Source organism: Anopheles gambiae, chromosome 2 (assembly GCF_943734735.2).
Source record: "Anopheles gambiae chromosome 2, idAnoGambNW_F1_1, whole genome shotgun sequence".
NCBI classification, from domain to species: Eukaryota; Metazoa; Arthropoda; class Insecta; order Diptera; family Culicidae; genus Anopheles; species Anopheles gambiae.
In genome coordinates this window covers 50,005,735-50,027,424 of record NC_064601.1, presented here as the reverse complement: position 1 = coordinate 50,027,424, position 21,690 = coordinate 50,005,735, and the positions used below count along the sequence as shown (strand labels likewise).

The 21,690-nt window shown below is 42.4% G+C and overlaps 3 protein-coding genes across 8 annotated transcripts in view; 1 reads left to right on the top strand and 2 right to left on the bottom strand.

Moving 5' to 3' along the window:
• Positions 1–8,779, top strand: part of LOC1274002 (calcium uptake protein 3, mitochondrial) — a 45,638-nt gene extending 36,859 nt beyond the window's left edge. The window contains exons 4-12 of one of the 6 annotated variants that reach the window (XM_061650229.1): positions 1,132–1,179; positions 1,252–1,334; positions 2,049–2,111; positions 2,873–3,049; positions 5,774–5,851; positions 5,925–6,161; positions 6,229–6,397; positions 6,475–6,632; positions 7,717–8,779. In XM_061650229.1, the coding sequence (XP_061506213.1) occupies positions 1,132–1,179; positions 1,252–1,334; positions 2,049–2,111; positions 2,873–3,049; positions 5,774–5,851; positions 5,925–6,161; positions 6,229–6,397; positions 6,475–6,632; positions 7,717–7,788 (1,085 nt within the window). In that variant the 3' untranslated portion in view covers positions 7,789–8,779. Of the gene's footprint in view, positions 1–1,131; positions 1,180–1,251; positions 1,335–2,048; positions 2,112–2,872; positions 3,050–5,773; positions 5,852–5,924; positions 6,162–6,228; positions 6,398–6,474 lie in introns of all 6 variants that reach the window. The other 5 variants (XM_061650227.1, XM_003436686.2, XM_313067.6 and 2 more) reach the window with 5 other exon arrangements.
• Positions 8,780–8,865: 86 nt separating this feature from the next.
• LOC1274001 (zinc finger and SCAN domain-containing protein 25) lies at positions 8,866–20,017 on the bottom strand. Its single transcript, XM_313066.6, has 4 exons — positions 18,451–20,017; positions 13,341–14,383; positions 13,171–13,267; positions 8,866–13,092 (listed from the first exon to the last, which is right to left on the bottom strand). Exons 1-4 carry the CDS (start codon positions 18,719–18,721, stop codon positions 12,890–12,892), a joined length of 1,614 nt encoding a protein of 537 aa, XP_313066.6. The 5' UTR covers positions 18,722–20,017; the 3' UTR covers positions 8,866–12,889.
• Positions 20,018–20,057: 40 nt separating this feature from the next.
• On the bottom strand, positions 20,058–21,040 carry LOC1274000 (rRNA methyltransferase 2, mitochondrial). The gene is made up of 3 exons (XM_313065.5): positions 20,802–21,040; positions 20,525–20,726; positions 20,058–20,467 (listed from the first exon to the last, which is right to left on the bottom strand). Exons 1-3 carry the CDS (start codon positions 20,957–20,959, stop codon positions 20,099–20,101), a joined length of 729 nt encoding a protein of 242 aa, XP_313065.5. The 5' UTR covers positions 20,960–21,040; the 3' UTR covers positions 20,058–20,098.
• Positions 21,041–21,690: the final 650 nt, after the last annotated feature.

Genomic DNA, 21,690 nt, shown 5'->3' with positions numbered 1-21,690 from the left:
AATTTATTTGGCTATTTGCAAATTATTACGGGTTTTATTGTTCAAAATACAATTGCTTCATAAAAAGCAAAACGTGTGAAACAGTTCCTCAAGCTCCTGTTGATCGTACCACAGCTTCGTGGGGGTAAGCCACCGAAAAGGTATCACTATTAATGAGTTCTTTAACCTCGCACCGGCTAATGGCAAGTGAAGCGGACAATCAGGATCAGGAACGCGCACCGGTTTCCAGTGTTCAGTGCAGGAGTCGCCAACCTGTCACTTCGCCGCGTCGCCTTATCACGACAAATACGCCGAACTCGACAGCAAACTGTCTCTCCTCACGGATTGCGTTTCATCTTCCGAGAGTGGATTACCATACTAATCAGAACGCTCCAAACACGCCGCAGACGCGATGGCGATGGAACCGTACTCGGAACCCGCTTGCCATTAGTGGGCCGTCCCTAAGACACGGGCAACTATCGGGATGTTCCCATTTAGGGCTTGGAAAGGTTCTTGCGATGGTAGCCGGTGATGGTAGCGCTCGGTGGCCCCGATAGTAGTGTCACATCGAAGCTGGAAGCAATTGAAAGAGCAAGAAACACCGGTGCCAACCAAACGGCCGGTGCGATGCGTTCCCGGGGGTGTTACGGTCTAACTTTGTTTTACAAAAAGCTTTGTAGCTTTATCGTAAACTTTTAAAATAAGCTATCGCACACCTCGGGAAGCAGCAGCAGCTTGGTGGGGGCGGGATCGGTTTCTCGATCGTGCTGTTTTGAGCGATAAGCTTCTTGTGCGTTTTGTTTTCTGCCTTTCCCTGCGCTCCTTCAAATGCGGCACAATTCTTTAGTCACAAGCAGGCCATGTAAAACAATCGGATTAACTGCTGAAGCATTAGTTTAACCTGACACGGTGGCGAGAATAATAAGGAGTAACATTGAGAAGAGACTTTTACTCACGAAGATTAAATGAGAGTCGCGTTTGCAAATTTTGGAGACGACTTGCTGTTTGTTGCAATAAATTAGTTAAAAAAAAATCATTTCTGATTTTTTCCAAGCGACTTGTAATTGTTTTTACTTCATATTTTGAATTAAATTATCTTGTACTTTATATTCCTGTTATACGCTGGTAGTAACTTGATCACTTGATTTCCAGGAATAATTTCGTACACCGAGTATCTGTTTCTTCTATCTGTGCTCACAAGTAAGTGATGGTAGCCTCTTAAGTTATGTTGTTTTTGTATGTCATATCATTATTCACCTCTTTCCATTACAGAACCTCACTCTGGCTTCCGCATTGCCTTTAACATGTTCGACACGGACGGAAATCAACGCGTGGATAAGGACGAATTTCTTGTGGTGAGTTATTTGTGCCTCGTCGAAACAGTCGCTAAATATCATTGCAGCACCTCGTGTTACACGAGAGATCAGTTTCATCCGATGCAGAATTCCAGGGATTCCAGAAACGACCGAATATCGATCTCTACCGACGTTGGTTGCTGAGCACATTGTTTGAACGATAGGTTTCGCTATTTCCTCCTAGATGGCGCTAGTGTAGATGGCACAAAACGTGATTTTCGTCTGGGATTTTCAGAAACAAATTCCATTGGCCATATTTTTATTTGTTTTTCTTATTTATTTTCTTCTTTCGTATTTTACTGTGTTTTTTGTTTTACTTTTTATTTAATTCACTTCTTTTTTCGATCACCTTCCTTCTACTGTTTTTCTCGAATGATGTATGGCACCCATCCTTTGCTCGTTCCGTCTATTGTATCCTGTTTCGGTGGTACCTCAACACAACGAACGCGGTCGAATGTATGCATCACACTTGTATCGCACGTTGCCGCCTGTTGCTACCTTGGCCGGGTTCATGCACAAAACCACACAAAAAACACTGCTCCTGACTGTGTGTATGCCACTCCAACTTTCCTCACACATTCCGTGCCGAACAAAATCAACCCCCACAACCAACCGGTGCACCAAAAAACGAAACATACACACTCATCAATGTATGCGCGATTATCCTGTACGCGCAAAATAAAAAAAAACCCTGGCCGCTCGACCCGTGCGCAGATTCGACAGCTGCTCGGAGGATCGCTGAAGGATCGTGATCTAGACGAGGCCACTCGTCAAGCTGTGAGATTTCTTTGTTATACTGTAGTGTCTACTGTGGTGAACCTCTAATCACTTCTAATTTCCTTTCCTTCTTATTCCTGTTTTTCCCTTTCTCTAACCTAAACCTGTGCAAAATGCCTTTCCTTTCAATGTTTTTGTGTGCATAGAACCGGTACATGTAATGTAGTTGCTTTACTCGTTGTGATAAACTAAGCTCTTTGCTCTCAAGCTCATTTGTGTTTCTCGTCATTCAAAGAAATCACAAGCATAAGTCTATGCACTATGTGAGGTGATTTATTCAAACTTTATGTTTTTGCTAGTTTCTAGAGAACATGTCAACAAATGCACTTCAAAATCTCTATGAACTATTGTTTTCCTAAATCTCCTTCTATACACTGACAAAACTACTGATTTTTTACTACTATTCTATTCTACTAAAAAAAAATTGGCATCGAGTGTATAATAATACTGTGTGCGAGTGGATTCAAAATCACCTTTTAATTGATTCAATTTTGTTTCTTTATTTTTCTTCCACAACTACACACACCTTCACAATTTCATCTCTCCCTCTTTTTTCTACGCTCTATTCGATGTGCCTTACTTGTGGCATACCGCGGAAAACCTTCGATATGAACACATGTTGTTTGCACTTGCACTTTTTGTGTATAACAATTTCCTTGAACTTTCCCACACAATCGGTATCTGCATCTGCATGTAATTGTGCACCATCAAACCAAACACTTACGGTGAAACCAACAAACCAATCCGTTGCGGTCGCGTAGCTCCTGCACCTTGTCTCGACCAGTGCGCAAGCGAGATTTTTACTGAAAAATGATAACGAGCAAAAGTCACAAACGTCTGTCGCTGAACAGCGCAAACCAGGCACGAGGGATGATGGCAATGTGGGGGAAAGAAAGCCACCAACACCGCCGCCGGTCAAGGGTGTAACGGCACGATTAGTAAGTTTTACTTCGCCATTGTTTTGTGTTTTGGTTTTCCACGCAAAGTTCCTTTCCACGCCTCCGCTCCTTTATTGGGGTTTAATTTGCGTTTTGGTTTGTTTTTTTATTACTTATTTTGTACATGATCTTAACCTTTCGCTTTAACTGATACGGTGTGAAAGTATGTATTGATATTTTAGTTTGTACATTTTGTCACTCAGAGAGATATTGTTTTTTTTATATTTATTTCGTTATTATTCTATGTTTTATATAAGGAATCCTACTTTTGCAATAAGCAATTCCCTAAATCACCAAATTCCTTACTAAATTGTTTAATACTGTGTCCCCCGTGTGGAGTGTGTGTGATCCCCCTCTAATATGTTGTGTGTTTAATAGTGAAACATCTTTTTGTACAAAAGTTTTCCGTATCTAGCTTTGTCGTGGTAGATAAAACTCTTTTAAAAGTAAATAGCTACCTCAAAAAGCATACTAACGGGAGTGTCTCCCTAATTTATGATTAAATCTAAGATATAAAAAAATCAAAACTAATGTAACCTGGGTTGATGTACGTTTAAGGAAAAATAGAATAATACATTTTTATAAAGTATGCTAAAGTTATCAAACTTTAATGAATAATCCAATTCTACAACCAATGCTTCAATTTCACGCTTGGCAGCCCTCACGGAAAGTTTTTAAACCCTTTTTCCAAGATGAAAATAACGTAACGATCTCATATCCCTATCTTGTAGAACTGAACTCATAGAAACTGAGATATTCTTCTTCCTTGGCACAACAACAACAACGGTTATTAGTGGACTTGGCTTCCAGTGACTTATTGATTGCCCCCCATAGCAGAATAGTCAATCATACGTGTGGGGGCACGGTCCGTTCGGGGCTTGAACCCAGGATGGGCATGTTCTAATTCGTTCGAGCTAACGACTGTACCACGAGATCCGCCAAAATATGATGTATCTCAATATTAATTGATACATTATCTCATTTAAATACATTGACAACTAACACTACTGAACATACATGAGTGTTTTCCTTCGTTTAGCAAATTACTCCAGTTTCTCAGCTTAAGACATGTCCTTCCTTTTCTTGGACTTCGTTGCCAGATGCTGTACTAAGGCCATCTTTGTACTGACCGGTGACAATTGAAAAGATACAATAAATCTGGCTTGTAGATATCTGATAGACATGTGACAGTTGTGGAAATTTCTAAACATATTTGATATAATACTGACTGTATGACCTAGTGATGGGTAAATTGCTTTTTTTATTCGGATCGATCAGATTCCGGACTTACTCGGAGTTGGATGAAATCCGGCTTTTGCAAACGAGAGGTGAAGGGGGCGAAGTTGTCTCGTATGAATCCAGATCCTGACTCGTCAGAATTCGACTGTACTCGACCGATCTCTTTACTAGTTTTGTCATAGGCATCGTAAAGCAACAATGAAAGTTACAATTGATACTGTTAATGATGCCTTGGTAGATACACCTATAAGTCATTAGTACCATGCATTGAAAATCATGAAATTCAGTCCTTAGAACCCATTAACAGGTTATAACTTTTTTATGTACTTCAGGTAATGTTTAAGATGGAATAGACATCTCAACGTTATCTCTAATACAAAAAAATTCAATTCCCAGAGTATACTAACCCCTCAATGCATACGCTTTAATACAAATGCGCAGGATACTAATCACATTTTAATAAATCATGTGAATGACGAACAAATGACAATGACATTCGAACGAATGACATCTTTGTGTGCATGAACATTTTGCATACGATATGAGTACAAGGAGTCCCCCGGTGTATGTGTTTGTTTCTATTTATTGACGATTTATAAATATCTATTTCTAATGTCTGTATAAAAATCATTGTTAATACGCTAAAGACTGTAACGAAGAAAGAGACGGATAGTAGCATCTGTGAATAATTATACGAGCATAATAAGTGTTAAAATTTAAAAAAAAAAAACTTAACAAAACCCTATTTGAATTTTCCTTCAATTATTTGCACTTTTGATATGTATAATTTTTGGTTTTATTTTAAATTTTCCTATTTTCCATACTTTTATTGCTTTCCTGCCTTCTGGCCATAATTTAAATCTCTTGATTTCGTTCGAAAGACGATCATGCTACACTTGTTGAAGTCAGCCATCGGTTGCGTTCCCGTTTGCTCCGTCGAACGCTAAATGTTGATCGTAAGTTGTCCCCGTCGTCGTCGTGGTGAATGTTTCGTGAAGCCTTTGTGTTCGCTGTGTCGCTCCCATCCTCGGGGTTTCCATCGCTGTTAATAGTTGTGCTGTGCCCCCCCTCCCCCTGTGTGGCAATATGGTCCGTTTGGTCTCTGTGTAGTGTACGGATGTCGACAACGGTTCCCGGGGTTTAATATGGTGGCGAGCCTATTGTACAAAACATCACCCTTTTCCTCGTCCATGTGGAAAATTCAAAATGTTGTGTACGAAATGTGTATTGGTCGCGGGATCGTCCATTGCTGTCGTCCGGTCCTCCTTGTGCTGTAACCTGTGCGTGCACGTACTCATATCTACATTCGTAAAAGTAATCCGTAGAAAAGCTCACCATGTGTATAGTGTGTTTGGGACTAAAACAAAAAAACAACAAATAGAACTCGTCTTTGAATTGCTAATGGACATGGTCTGATTTAATTATCCATTTATTTCCTTTCATCGCTTACAATTCACACGCTCCGTCACGTGCTGGTACGAAAAGATGGAAAAAATTTTCAGCTTCGCTTGGAAGGGAAAGCGTGGCATTGAAAGTAAGGAAGGCGAAGAGCCAGGAGAACATGTGAGTGCATCCAACTGGGTGGGAAAGTCCAATTTGCGATTTCCAATCACTGAATGTTATCCCATCTTTTCAGGATGACTACGTGGACGACGAGCAAGGTCTGCAGCGAAAGCACAAGGTCGATACGACGCTCCAGATACATTTCTTCGGAAAGAAGGGTGACAAGGATCTGCAGTACGATGGGTTCTACAACTTCATGAAGAACCTACAGACCGAGGTGCTCGAACTGGAGTTTTGTGAATTTTCCAAGGGCCACGAACGCATCTCCGAGGTGGACTTTGCGAAAATCCTACTTCGCTACACCTATCTTGTAAGCAACCCCCGGGGTCATTCCGTGAAATATAAACCTGAATCACTAACTCTGGATGCATTTTAAGGATACGGATGAGTACGACAACTACCTGGACCGTCTGCTGGACAGAGAGGCCAAGGAGAAGGGCGTATCGTTCGACGAGTTCCGACAGTTCTGCCAGTTCCTGAACAATCTGGATGACTTTTCGATTGCGATGCGCATGTACACGCTCGCCGATCAACCGATTTCGAAAGGTAAAGCGCTGCCAACGGTGCGCTTGGCTCGAGCTGGCAAGCAAATCTTATCCTTTTTTTGCATATTCCCCTGCCAGATGAGTTTTCCCGAGCGGTGAAAATTTGCACCGGTTCCGAGCTGAACTCGCACCTGATCGACACCGTGTTTGCCATCTTCGACGAGGACGGCGATGGGCTGCTCTCGTACAAGGAGTTCATCGCCATCATGAAGGATCGGGTGCACCGTGGATTCAAAGTAAGTCACTACGAGCATATCGTCGAGGACTATCTGGACGATATCGAGAAGGGTACGGTGTATGCGGATAACTTTCGGCAGCTGCTCAAGATGCGTTCGCGGGCCTGCCGAAGGTTGCGCCGCTACCTGCTCTACTTTTACTATCATCCGGACCACGGACAAAGTGATAGCACGAGACACTATCGCTAGTGACTGGTCGTAGGGTTTAGCTATTACACGTCCCCTTTTCCAAACTATAACGCCCATGGATACTGGTGAGTTGTGTTGTGTATATAGCCGTAGCCATGTTACAAGTTACAATTTAATATGAGTTTCTCCGCTACTCAGTCCCCTGTCCAGACTTCCATCAAAAGATTAACCAAGGATATATGTGTTATGTGGCTTGTAAGTTAGAATAGTACATTAGTGCCTATAGTACCTATGCTTTGATGGCTGTTTACTAGTGAAGTCAAAATTGTCTCCATGATTTATTACCCCTACTCCTCATTTCTATGTTTGTGTCGCATAGAAGCAATATTTTATGTTAATAAACCCCATTTTCAAAATTTATCTTTCACACCCCAACCCTATGTGTCTGCCATCTTAATGTATATTTGTTTGTTAGTTTCTGTTCTGTTTTAACTTTAACTCGTTTCCTGTAACCTGTGTGGTGTTCTGTGTTTGTTAATTCCTCATTTGCGAAAGCTTACACTGTACAAAATTACACACGAACACGAATGATCGAATCGATTCCACGCACAATGCGATCTCATATCACAATGATTGGTTGTTTCATCACACAATGTCATTGCGTGGTCGTGTATACACAACGCCGGGGGAAATGTAAGTAAAGCTAATGTACCATATGAAGACAGGTAAGTGAAATGCTATTTAGGTTTAATAATTAGAAATAAATGGGAAATAACCTTTGTGGAAGTACATGTAATATAAAAACAACGTGTAAATACGTGTATAAAATAAAACGAAAAACAAAGTTATGTATATAATAGCAAAGGATTACAAAAAATGTTACATTTTCTGTATCAATTTAGCGTTCCAAAAATAATGATATCAATATTTTTTCATATATTTTTTTTCGTTTTAGTCAAACGTGAAATCGGAAGGATGGGAAGCATTCAAGCATTGTCTAAAGCAGGAAATGAAACAAAACGTCTAAAAGATCAGTCCACGCAATAGCAACTCTCTCTCTATCGCTTCGTTTCTAATAATCTACTATATCTACGATGCCGGTTTTGCCCCCGTCCCAAGGCGATCTAGTTAAATTGTGTTTTTAATCAAACTGTTAAGCATTTTAAAGCTATTTATTTAGTTAGAGAAACGAAAAACAACTTACTGGCAATTATCGATCCTTAACTTCATCCTCTTCAAACGTTTCGGAACAAATTGCTCTGTAGTGCCATAGCTAGTTAACGTCACTGCTATCCGATCTCTATCTGCCTTCCTTTTCGTTTATTCTTCTTGCTGTAAATTAGATCAAACTAAACGAACAAATTGTTTAGGAAATTATACGCACTTGTTACTTAGTAAAAAAAGAGAAGGAATACATTGTTATGGCGACATTTTATCTATTACTTGTTATTCGTGTGGAGTTAACTTACGGCGATTGTAATTGTTTGTGAACAACTGTTTGTTTGTTAATCTCTATTTGCCTGCATATCAGTGCTTCAAAAGCATAGGCCCTAAATTGAATCGAAAAGTAAGCTAGTTTGGTTTGTCCGTGTTTAAAACATACTCTATCAATTTCTTGCCTTGCACAATTTCTAACCTTGCCTAGCTAATTTGGAGATTGTCTGAAGCTTGACTGCAACACAGAATAGAGTTCTAAGAAAACAAACGGTCATCAAAATACACCAAAAAGAAATAAAACAAACTTTAAACTATTTCAAAAAACTATTTTAAATCCTACCACAATCGAAACATGCAAATTATGAAAAGTATTAGCTAACTCCTCCATCTAAAGAATTATGAACTTGGACTTATTTGGCAGAACTAATATTTCATCGTTTCGTACGTTCGTGATTGTGCGATTCACACTAACGAAAAAAAACCAAAACTCCTTTCATAAAGCTATGATTATCGATAAGTGCACAGTGTCCCGGGTCATGTACGTTGTAATGAACGAAAATATAAAAGAACGCATGATTGAATCAATTTAGAAGAAAATAATATAATTCCGAAACCATTTTCTCAGCAAGTGTGATATAGCGTGAGACAACAAAAGACAAGAAACCGGTTATAAGAAAAGCACAAATGTATTTTACGTTAGTTTTCTTTCGTCCTTCCGCCCGTTTGGTTTTGTTTGTGTTTGTTGATCTTAACTTTTGCTTCACATTCCATACAAGTACGATGTACCGGGTACAATATAGTAGTTCATAAATTAGTAAAACGTTCAAAATATCATTCCTTCTTTACTTTCTTTTTCTGTCTTACGTGATTTTACACATGTTTTTACTTGTTTTTTTGTTGCATTTACTTGCATTCATCTTTGTCTCTGTGGTTGTTCCTTTTCGTTTATTGATATTTCCAGCACATGCTACATGCCACACTGGCTGATTGATTGTGCACTCAGAACGCAAAAGAAGAATGGGTTATTGCGGAACGATCGAACGGTAGTGTTTCTTCTTATGTTAACATCGAAAAAGGCCCGGTATTGTGTGGCCTTTTCATTTTATGTTTGATACAAGTTGTGTTTGCGCATTTGTTGTTAAGATATATTTGCTCTTTTATCGAATAGAAGATAGTGTTTAGTATTTAGTTTAAAATCTTTACATGTTCTTTGCCCCTCGCATCTGCCTCCCGAGGCAGGTTGATATTGGTAAATGCATAGTACACAGAACCGCGTGTATTATGTTCTATTGGTTGAAAAAAAAATATTTTGATTTATATCTTCATTTTTTATTGCGGATTTATCGCGTGCATATTGCCCTCTCTTTACGCAAAGCGCAAGTAATTTTTAAAAGCAAAAACATAAAATAAAACATGTTTGTTTTTAATCACACCCGTGACTAGAAGTATTGATTAATTCTTACCGAGGAACCCCACCGGTTCGGTGAATCGATTTGGGATTGTTTTTCTTCTCCGCCTTCTCAGAGTCTCATCCTCGTTCGTGCAACTAGCCTCGACTGGGAAGTATTCGCTTCACACCAGGACCAAATTGTAAAACCTATTTACTCGGTAGACGCCTATCAAAATATAGTGTATCGTGTAATATTACTAATATTATATTATTATCATTATTGTATGTATATAGTGGTTGTACGCGCCGTTCGGCCGCGTGTACACGTTTGCCGATTGTTTCCTTTTCGAATAATGCTCATAAAAAACGTACTAATAAATAGGCATAAATACGCACCCTTAATATTAAAATTTAGTATATTAGTCTCTTGCACGAAGACGCTACGAAGCATTGCCGATTGTTTGATGTTTTTACGTTTCCGATCCACTTTCGAAGTCTTTTTGATAAGTTAGGTGTTTGGGGTTGGGTTTTTGTTTGTTTATTTGTTGTTTTTTTTTTGTGCTCGACCTCCAATATTCACTACACACTAGGATAAAAGTATTGCAACATAAAAACAAAACTCACTTGGACGAAAGGAACCATTCATTGCAAAACGAAGCTAAGCTTGTGTTATAACTCTCCCTTACTTGCGTTACACCTTGGTTTCTTTAGACGGTCTAATTTCAAAGCATCACAAAATGCACATATCAACTAAAAAGTGTACCAACTTTGAACTAAATACTACACATATTATAAAGTGATTTTTGTTTGCGCCTTTCATATTGCACAGATCTATGCGTTTCTTTTGCGTTCACTTTTGCTTTTGTATGGCAATCGTTTTTGTCAAGTTGTTGTTGCAATTTTTGCCTTAAATCACAATCCATTGCTGTACTACCGCTCCTTATTCGATTCGTTTGATTGTAAACTTTCTCCTTTTAAGCTGTTTTCACACACATAAATACACGCACAGACCGATCTGTCCTCCGAGCGATGCTGCCGTGTGTGAGATAATGCAACCGCTTGCCATTTGTGTCTGTAAACCTATGTAACCTATATATCTTTAGTATTCCTCTTTAGCGTCGTATATACTGTTTCATTTTTCATAGTTAAACTTCGTTCTGTTTAAAAATCACCACCATTTGCTCAGTAGTATACTGCCATCAGTTTCGAGCACGAGCTTTAGCACGTGAATTAATTGGGAATTTATTCCCCTCCACTCTGACTAGAACTACTGTATTCAACATTCAACACGGAAACTATTAATACTCTTTTCCAGGACCATTCACTGTGCGCGTGCACATCCGCCATCCTACGCCTTCACCTTTCTTTTTAGGAATATGGTCATTGCGTAAATCTATTGTATTCAACACAGTCAAACACTACTGCAACAGTAATTAAATAATTTATGCATTTGCAGATAGGGTTATGGGTTACGAGTCGGCGGACGTACCTATGTCAGGGGAGATGTTTGCATTTTGTTTTGTTCTTTTAGTCGTTCCGTTTGTACTTTGGATTCATGTGCACACCGGCGTGTGTTTTGTTTTCTATTTTCACTTGAAAAGCGATGCCTTTCCTTTCACTGTCTTTGCACTGTTTGGACTGTTTTGTAGTAGTTTGTAATTGTATTTGTTGCAGAAAAAAAATTAACACCTGTTGAATCTCTTGTGCTGATACGATTGGTAACACCGTTGCTGCGTGTGGATCGTTCTAAATTCTGGTGCAATACAATATAATTTGTAAAGTTCAATTAGTTTTGCAGACTCCCGCACCCCAGAACTGAATTCCGCGTGGCTTTGCTGCCCCGCAAATATACCATCCGTTCTTAACATCTCTTACTCTTCCGTACAGTTTTCATACAATCGATAAAAGATGACATCTAATAATAGTGCGAATATGGTTCTGACAAGTTGCAACACAAAAAAATCAACGCACAACGTCCATTCGGTTCTCTTCGTTTGACTTTGCGGTGCAATTCCTTTCCAATATCGAATACAAAATATATTTATATACCTTCAATATGTATATACGTAGATACAATATATATGTATATAGTTGTCTTTCATTACAGGTGAATATATACGTTTGCTCTGTTAGCTTCTGTTAGCGAGTTTATCATCTGTAAGAAAATAAACAAAATACATTTCTCCGCTCAGCAGCTTCCTTAAAGTCTCGTGTGTCCGTTTCATCGTTCGATTATCATCATATCTCATTTGTATGCGTTCGCTCTCCCTGATAGTGTGTACTTTGTCTGCGGTGCAGCAGCACTATGTTGTACCGTTGGCAATATCGCATGTCTTTCGCCCTCCATTATCGCAATTTTGCATCATTATGAGTTCCTCACCGAGTCGTGCCGCCGCAAAACTAAACCGACATTGACGAAGAAAATGCTCTCCCAATACACTGCACTGCTTCCGGTAGCTTATTTAACGTTTCACAACATCCAACGTGTGTGCATTCAACGCGCAAAAATGTCGTACAAATTTAAAAATTATTGCTGCTTCTTTTAGGCTCGAGACTCGGATCTCTTCTTCCAACTTGCCGGCGGGATGGAAGGAGATTTGCTCGCGTTCAGAACTTTGATTTTTTTGCAGATTAGGAAAGCAATGTGCCGGTACGTTAGCGGACATAGGAACAGAATGTCTGAATATTTGGAGCATTTTATGGCTCAGCTTTACACGTCAACTTGTGTGTTCAATCTTCGAAACACCATTTAGAACAGCGACTGTGACTAGTAGCGTAACACGTGGAATCACGTTTCCACATAAATATATAGCGTCTTATCATCAGCATGACAAGACTAGATCCAAGGAAAACTATTTCAAAATATCATCTTTTCTGATTTTGTAAGAACTTCGAATAGAAAAGATTTTATATTGAAATTAATTTCCCTATGGTACGGAGTACGTGACTTTTGGTAAGGTTTAGGTGATTGATTCCTCGATTGCACTTACGATTCTTTGGCACATTGATGTCGAAATTTAATAAAAATCATAAATCAATGTATTCGTATAATGTTATGAGTATGAATTGTTTGACGAAAAGTAATATTGCATATCAAATAATTAAAGCGTTCCACATGTCCAATCGCATGGCCAGCAGCAAATCATATAACAGATGTAGTACACAAAATCCTAACGAAGATGAAGATTCCTTATCGTCTCATCAAACTTAAGCGATCATCAAGTGCCCTTTAGAAGCTGCTCGTGCCCATCGATTTAGTGAGGAACCAACACACACCTTACCAAAAGTCTTTGTACGACCCTCAGGAGGCTGTTACCGGTGCGCCCTGCATGTTGGTGGCCATCAGGGATCCTGCCAGCGTACTGTTGTTTTGCGCTGCATTGCCATTTCCCGATCCACCTCCGCTGCCACCGCCAGTTCCATTCGAGGCAGACATTTCCGACTTGACGCGCCGTGCTATGTGCGAGCGGGTGTGCTTGCGGAGATGATCTTTTCGATAGAATCCTGAAACATTAAAGTAATGGTTGTGAATGTAACGTTCGTTCGCTTGAACCATCATCAATTCTTTGGAACAGGCCATACCTTTACCGCACTCGCCACAAATGTGTTTCTTTTCCCCCGTATGTATAACGACGTGGAGCGTCAACTGCTCCTTACGCTTAAAGGATTTGAGACAAATCTGAAAAAATGCAATAAAAATCGAATGTCATTTCTTTGGAATGGTCTACGTCCGGTTTTGGCACCAAACTTACGCTGCAAATATGCGGACGATCGGGAATGTGCGACAGTTTGTGGCGTGTGAGATGATCCTTCCGCTTCAGCGCGGCATTACAGATATCGCACACGAAGCGCCGCTCGACGGCATGCGAAATGACGTGCTGCTCGATCAAGCCCCGCTCCGGGTACGCCATCTGGCACTCGGGGCAGCAGAACAGGGGCGACCCATCCAGGGCCTTCGTTTCCCGTATCTGACCCGGTTTCGGGCGCGGTTTCTTCTCCTTCGGTGGTTTGCGTTTCTTCTGCTTTTTCGTTTTGGTCTTTCCCGTACCATTGCCCGTGCCGGACCCGCCGTTAGCTTCCTCCCCATTGGCCGCCGGTCCACCGTTCACGGTACTGCTGCTCGAATTGTGCGCATCGGAACTAACCACATTTTGGCCACCCCCGTTTGCCATGCTGTTCGCCAGTGACTGCTGGTTGCCGAACCCGTTATCTGTGTGGTGGTTAGCATTGGCCGCGTGCTGCTGCTGCTGCTGCTGGTGATGCTGCATCAAGTGTTGGTGGTTCAGGCCTAGGCTTGCAGCGGCCGCACTGACGGCCGCATTGCCGAGGGCCAGGTTCAGATTGGAACCATTCTTCAGGCTCAGCAAGTCTTTCTGCACATTGAATGCGTTTGTTTCCACGCCAATGAGACCACCGAGCGGGCCGGGCGAGTTGATGCCCGACCCGGCAACGGATCCGCTGTTCGGTTCCTTCTTAATCGCGTCAGAGTACTTTAGCAAGTGCTGGATGGAGATGGGCAGAGTGGCCGACAGCAGGTGCGACGAGTAGTCGACCGTGTTCGATGGGTTGGTCAGCGTTTGCCAGGACTGGTTAACGTTCTGCAGAATTTGCTGATTGATCATGTCGTCCCGATCTACCTTGAGTGTGTTACCGCCTTTGCTCACTTTTGACTGGTGGTCGTTGCCCATCGACGCATTTCCATTGCCGAAGGTGTGATCGTTGCTTGTTTGCTGATTGGCTCCTCCACCGTAAGGATGGGACATGTTTTGACCATAAGACATCGGTGTATTAACCACTGGGAGAAAAAGGGAGAGAATATGAGAAAAAATTAGCTTTACAAATTCATAAATTGACAGCAAATCTAATAAAGATGAATTCAACAATGGCAGTAACCTAAAGTCTGACACCTCATATTTTCATCTATTTTCTGGTTTTGCGGTTTTCTGAACAGTTTGTTACAACCAGTATATCGTCTACTTTAGTTTATTTTCAGTAGTAAGTTTTTGGTGATGTTCTTTTAGTTAGTTTGTTAGTTGGTTATTTTATTTCTATAATTAAATTTCATTATTATGTACTTTCTGTTTTAGTAATTTTCCTACATTTTCCAATTTTTACCTAATTTTAATTTAGGGCAGAATTCTGGACAGTTATGTGTCTTCGCATTCTTGGCTATAGCTTTGCCATTTTCAGATTTTCCGACAGAAGTGACAACTTGTCCAATCTAGTCAGAACTTTACTGATACAAGCATTTAGAATGCGAAATGCATTTATCCAGGCACTATTTTCAATAAGTTTTTCTTTTATTGTTTCATATGTAATGAAAGCCCGTGTTTTATGCCATCATCTTCCAATGATATGGCATTACATCAGTTTATGGACAAATTTTTCAGCAAAATAGAGTAACTGTACCATTATTTGGCAGTGTATCTGTTTTCGGCAGGGTAACTAAAAACGTGTAATTATGCAAAAATGCGTTGAAAATAGTCTCCACACATATTTTTAAATAGAGATATGCTCATTTGTTATTCATATACGAAGTATCACATCATTCCCTTGCATATTTTTCAAAATATCAAAGAAAATGTGCAGAATTCGCAATTTTCCCGGTAGATTTCATTATTAAGAGAACCAGAGCACTTAAACAATCAAAGTGTGGTTTTTATGAAAAATTCTATGGTTGCAGAATTTATTCTAGTCCGCTAGGAATTTTAAAATCACGAAAAACAAATAATTATTTAGTTTAAATTCTGCCGAAAATTGGTACACGGTAAATGTTGATTTTTGACAGATCAATGCCGTGGGCTTCTGCCGAAACTTGAAACAATAACACACTTTTGATTTTGCTGAATATTCATTTATAACTTGAACTTGATATAACTTGAACACTACAATACGTATGTCGACACATGAAACCACATTTCTTGTATCAAATAGCAACAATTTCACTATAAATAGTCCAATAACTTGAGAGAAAAACACTAATTTTTTGTTAGCCAGTCGGAGCCGTTCTTTAGTGCCGTCAGGCAGTCTCATTTCTCCATTTACTTTGTTTTTAACACACATCAAAGTGACTGTAAAAATTGCCAGCAAAATGCCAACCAAAATGGGCAACATAAAATGAATAATTTAAGTACTTTTCAACACCAATCTTAGGAAAGTGAGAGTGTAAAATTGTTTTGAACATTTTTGTCTACCTATTGGCATTAATACAAACATTAAACAAGTGGTTGTGCAACTTTTTGTCCGCATTGTTATCTCATGCATCTTAGCCGGTCTCATGGTACAGTCGTCAACTCGTACGACTTAACAACATGCCCGCCATGGGTTCATGCCCCAAATAGACCGTGTCGCCATACGTAGAACTGACTATCCATCGTAGCCACCCCCACAAGTGGTACAGGCAGGCCCGGATCGACAACGGTTGTTGAGCCAAAAGAATTCCATTGTTAAAAAATATTTAACACAAACAAGTACGCACAAAAACGTTTGCAAAATTGGGCGATTTCACGGTAGGTTCATATGAATTCGGTAGGTGCAAGTTCAATAGGTTCGTACGAGTTCAGTAGGTCGATACGAGTTCATTAGCTACAGTAAGTTTAGTGGGTGCATACTACGTCAATAGGTTCAGTATGATTGGTTGGTGCATACGAGTTCAATAGGTTCAGTAGGTTCAATGAGTTCATACGAGTTTCGCAGGCTTAATAGGTTTGATGGGTGTCCACGAGTTCAGTAGTAATACAGTATGACCACCTTGGTACGAATGCGTGTTAACTAAGGAGCACTCTATAGTTGGGTTATTTAACAAACGGCGAATGTTATAAATAAAAATAGATTGTTTTTATGTTTGTACATTTTTATTCATCACTTACGCCGTCTGTTGTTTACCCAACCTATCGAACTCGTATGCTCCTAGGATACCTATTGAACTGGTTTGAACCCACTGAACCTACTGAACCTATTGAACTCGTATGATCCTACCGAACTCGTATGAACCTATTGAACTCGCTGCACCCACGGGTCGGAGCCGCATATACTTTGTCGAACCGAATGAACCTGCTGGAATCCAAAATTACCGAAGCGCTCTGGGTCGTATTTTGAAGTCCCCGGTAGGTTCGGGTCGACCCATCCATCACTAGTTGATCTGTTCTAGTGATGTGCTGTATGGAGCGCACACACGACTCCGATCCTACTCCGACTATTGATAGTCCGATTCCGACTCCGGCAAAATGGAACCACTAAATCCGCCCGGAGTCGGGGTTGTCCGAAGTCGTCCAAAGTTGTCCGGAGTCACTTAGAGCAGTTCGAAGTCGTCTGGAGTCGTCCGCAATCGTTCGGAGTCGTCCGCCGTCGCCTCCATCGTATCCATCACTAGTTGATCTGTTCTAGTGATGTGTTGTATGGAGCGCACACACGACTCCGATCCGACTCCGACTATTGTTAGTCCGATTCCGACTCCGGCAAAATGGAACCACCAAATCCGCCCGGAGTCGGATTCGTCCGAAGTCGTCCGGAGTTGTCCGGAGTAGCCTAGAGCAGCCCGGAGTCGTCTGGAATCGTCCGCAATCGTTCGGAGTCGTCCGGCGTCTGGCGATGGCGATGACTCCAGACATCCCCGTACGATTTCGAACAACTCACTTCCTATACAAGCCGACCTTGGCCGACTCCAGATGACTCCGGATGACTCCGTGTGCAGCTGATTCTGGATGACTCCAGACATCCTCGTACGATTTCGAACGACTCCGGGCTACTCCAGACGACTCAGAACGACTCCGGACGACTCAGAACGACTCCGGACGACTCCCGACGACTCCGGACGACTCCGGAAGATTCCGAAAGACTCCGGACGACTCCGGACGACTCCGTGAGACTCCGACTCCGGGCGACACCGGGCGATTCCGGACGACTCCGGGCGATTTGGGACGATTTCGAACAACTCCGTATATTGCAGCGTGGACCTACCTTCCCGAGTCGATTCCGAATTTATCGGAGTCAGATCGGAGTCGACTCCGGTTTTTTACCAACATTACCCATCACTAATCTGTTGTAATTCATAAGCAAAATCAGGTTTCAGACTTAAGAGTGCCAGCACTGTATTTACAAAGCATTTTTAGCGTATTTGGTACACTTTTTTATTCATGTTGTACAAATTGAAGATCTTACTAGAGAACCATGCTATCATCATGGTTTATCAAATCAAACATGGATCAAAGTAAATTTAAATGACTTTTTCATGTTTTTTTCCTTTCAATAAAAATCATCAACATCGGACAAGGACAAGTAATTGAATGTAATTTTATGGAAACATCGAGGTTTTTTTTTTGTAAAATCCTTATGTTTTGTGTTGTGAAAAACTGACCAAAAATATCAAAAATTTAATATTAAGAAAAAAATTATGTTAACGTTTTCCTACTGCTTGCAGGTGTCTTCCAATGCTCGCTAAAATCAGTCGCTCACTGTATTAATCCCCCTAGCTATCTTCGATCCCCTCCGGAATATGTTGCCGCCATCCATTGCAGACGAAGCGGTTACTATGCTCCATTCCATGCTACGGGTTGCTCCGTCTCACTCTCGACTACCCGATATCTCCGTCCGCCGGCAATTAGGAGCCCAGCAAAATCAAACACAACCATCATGCCGTCTCGCCACTACGGTTTTCCCCTATTCCACAGCATAGATCGAGCATTAATGTTTCCACCCCCTAGTTCCACACATTACACCACGCTGACACATTCGCCGCTACCCTAGCACACAATGCACAATGCGTGCGGTGTGTGTATCGTCGGGTCATCTATATCCACCACCAACACAACCACAAAAAATCCCATAAATCAAATTAATACATTTTTACGAAAAATCACTTACTTGAGGTAGCATTCTGATTGAAATGGTTTCCATTTGTGGCACCGTGGTACCGGTTCAGGTCTTGCTGCTGCTGCTGCTGCTGTTGCTGCATATTGCCACCGGCCGACGTCGCCACGCCACCCACACCGTTGCCGGCGGCTGCTGCACCCAGCCCCGCCGAACCATTACTTCCGGGACTGTTGGTGCTGGTGAACGCTCCATCGTTGCTGCCAAATTTGGCCGCAAACTGATGGATGCCCGAAAAAGGTCCACCGAATGCCGAGAAGTTCATCACGAGCGGATCGTTTCAATCGCAGCTCGTTCCGGCCTCGGACAGGCGGCTCTGGCCGCTCCTCCGTAATCGCTGCCCTACAACAATAGCTCCACAAACGCACACTACTACATAGACACGCACACACACACTCAAGCAGATACAGAGCGGTTAGTAGGTAGCACCGCACCGTAATGGCGTCTCGTACAGCTAAGGGGGTGGTGTCCGGTAGTAACACACACTAGGGCGAGAGCTAGCACCAGTTACGGGTTCCCCCTCGGTAGGAATGATTTTTCACTCTGTTCACAATGTTTCACCTCCGTCTCGCGAATGCGTCGTTGAACAACGGAAAGGCAAAGGCAAAAAATCACCAACCACCCCCCAATGCGGCGACACAGGGTGGTGTACACGGGGAATGTGTTTTCTCTTTAGCAAGTTGTGTCGTGTGGGAAAACCAATGGCAACCAAAGGGAACGCGATTGTGACGCGTAACGCACATCCAAAATAAACTGAACACACATACACACGCACACGCTCACAATCGCAGCAATCCGTCTAGTGATGGTACATTATTCCTGGGTACAGTGGAAAAAAATCGAATGTTACCACATTTGTCCGGATGGCGTCACAGGCGTCCCAACTGCACACAAATATGTCGTCAGCCACAGCGATTTTCGGTGTTGTTTGTGATTGCTTTCCGTTTCGGGTGTTTTCGTCGGCGATGGTTGGTACTAGGCAGTGTAATAAATGTCTTCTCACAACAGTCGCAAATATCGCCACCAGACAACGCCGTAACCAAACACTCAACCCACTAGCACTGTCTGGGGTGGAATCAGAATGGAGACCGCACAAGTGCCTGCGTGACGGGAAAAAACACAGACAGAGACAGAGGAAAAACTAACCCAGAGCGACTGCTGCTGCTGCTGCTGTCGCCGCCGCCGTGCAACCGAAAACTTATGCTGCGGCGATACGCGCATCGTCTGTGTGAAGTTTTACAATGCTGTCACATACACACTTGCGCGCGTGCAGCATCGTCGTCCGACCGCCCGTCGCAACCGCCGCCCGGGCGCCTCCATCTAGCCCACCCCCTGCCCTACCCGGGACTACGGGCGAGCGCACGCTGCATATACGAGCGTAGCCATCTTTTGGAGGGGAAATAGGGAAATGCTTCGAAACGCGTGCAAATATCCTTCCTCCGTGCGATGCGCCTGTGCTCATGTTTTACCCCGATAGGAGCGCTTTCTGCTACACATGTGCATTAATGTTGGATTTGTTCGAACAGTAAATGTAATTAATTTGGAAATAATTTTTTAAACGATTACGAATTTACTGTTTTCACTGTAGAATGACTAGTCCGTTTTTATACAACCGCAAACAACTATTTATTGCCACATCACCTCACCGCTCGATGCCAACGAAGCCACGGGCTAGGATGAAATTCTCCGCCGAATCGTCCCGGCTCGCCCGTGGCTTCACTCGCTTCACTGTTTTGTAGTACTCCAGTATGCTTTTCTCCAGCTTGGGCACGTCCCCGTTATCCCACACCTTCATTAGCAGGGACGCGTTCGGCGTGGACATTAGGATTGCAAACCGCAGCACGGCGTAGCAAAGGGTCGTTATGTTTTCCTGGTCCAGCGCTCGTATGCCGGACGCGTTCGGTGCCATGTCGGAGAGGACACAGTCGACCCGTCGTTCGCCGAGACTGGCCCTTATCTTGTCCTGCGTTTCCTTGCGCAAAAAGTCACTATTGCCGAAAAGAATCGCATGCTACGGGAGGGAAATTGTCAGCTAGTTGTAACGTTACATCAGTTCCCCTTTCCTTACCTCTATTGGGTATATTTGGAGCAGATCTACACCCACGACCATGCCCTTGGGCTTGCCGGGCAGTCCTCCGTCCGCGTTCGACTGCTTTACGGCAATCTGCGTCCAGGAGCCGGGCGATGCACCACAATCGATCACCGTGTGGCCCGGTTTCACGAGCCCATATTTATTATCTATCTCCAGCAGCTTGAATGCACTTCGACATCTAAGGGGAAAGCGATTGCGATTACAAATCGAGCTTCATCCGCAAAAGGCGCTGCTTTTTCCTTCCACGCCGTACCTGTAGTTCATCATCTTTGCCCGTTCCACGTACGGATCGCGCAGCTGTCTGGTAAGCCATTCTTGGGAACTTTTACTTTTACCTTTCAGGTTGGTCGGCACTACCTTGGCAAACGTTTTGGCTGCGCCGCCAAATGTGCTCAGTTTTCGAAGCAACATTTTAGCCGGCGACAAGCGAGTGGGAAAACAACAACATCAACATAGTTTCCACCCCCTCACCCCAGCGAGAACAACCAACAACGAAATTTGACAGCGCGTGGGGCGAAATGTGTGTTTACGCTACATCGCTAAAGAGTTGACATCGGAGCGAATTCCCAGGCATCAAAATTATCCATACGAAGAAAATGTGAAAAACTGTATCTCGGAAGAGAAAAGCTAATTAATTACAGATGGAAAAAACGATGCGCAAAATTAAAATAATACGATAAAAAATGAACCTAAATCGAATCCATGTTTCTTCGTCCAAGCTAACTCGGTGCTTGGTAAAAGATCAGAAAATATAAATACATATCCCTTGCAACAGAACAACAAATCTAGTAGTGGTGGGTCATACGATTCATGTCACGACCCTATCCGGAGTCGGGTGCGAGCCAGTCGGAATCGATTCCGACCCGTGGGTGCAGCGGGTGTGCTAGGTTGGAGTCGGCGAGTAGGGGCGTATTAAGCGCTAAGCAAACTAAGCGGCCGCATGGGGCCCCATGGTCTTGAGGGGCTCCAAAAATGGAGGGGCTCGCAAGTACAATTTCTACTCAATCCTTCTCTGATTGAGAATATTTCCCAACTAGACGCTTCAACCAAGTTTACATTTGTGTGACCGATTAGGGCTTCCACTCGTCTTAATCCGCCACTGGGTGCGAAAATGCATAAGTGACTCCGACCCGTTGTTCGGG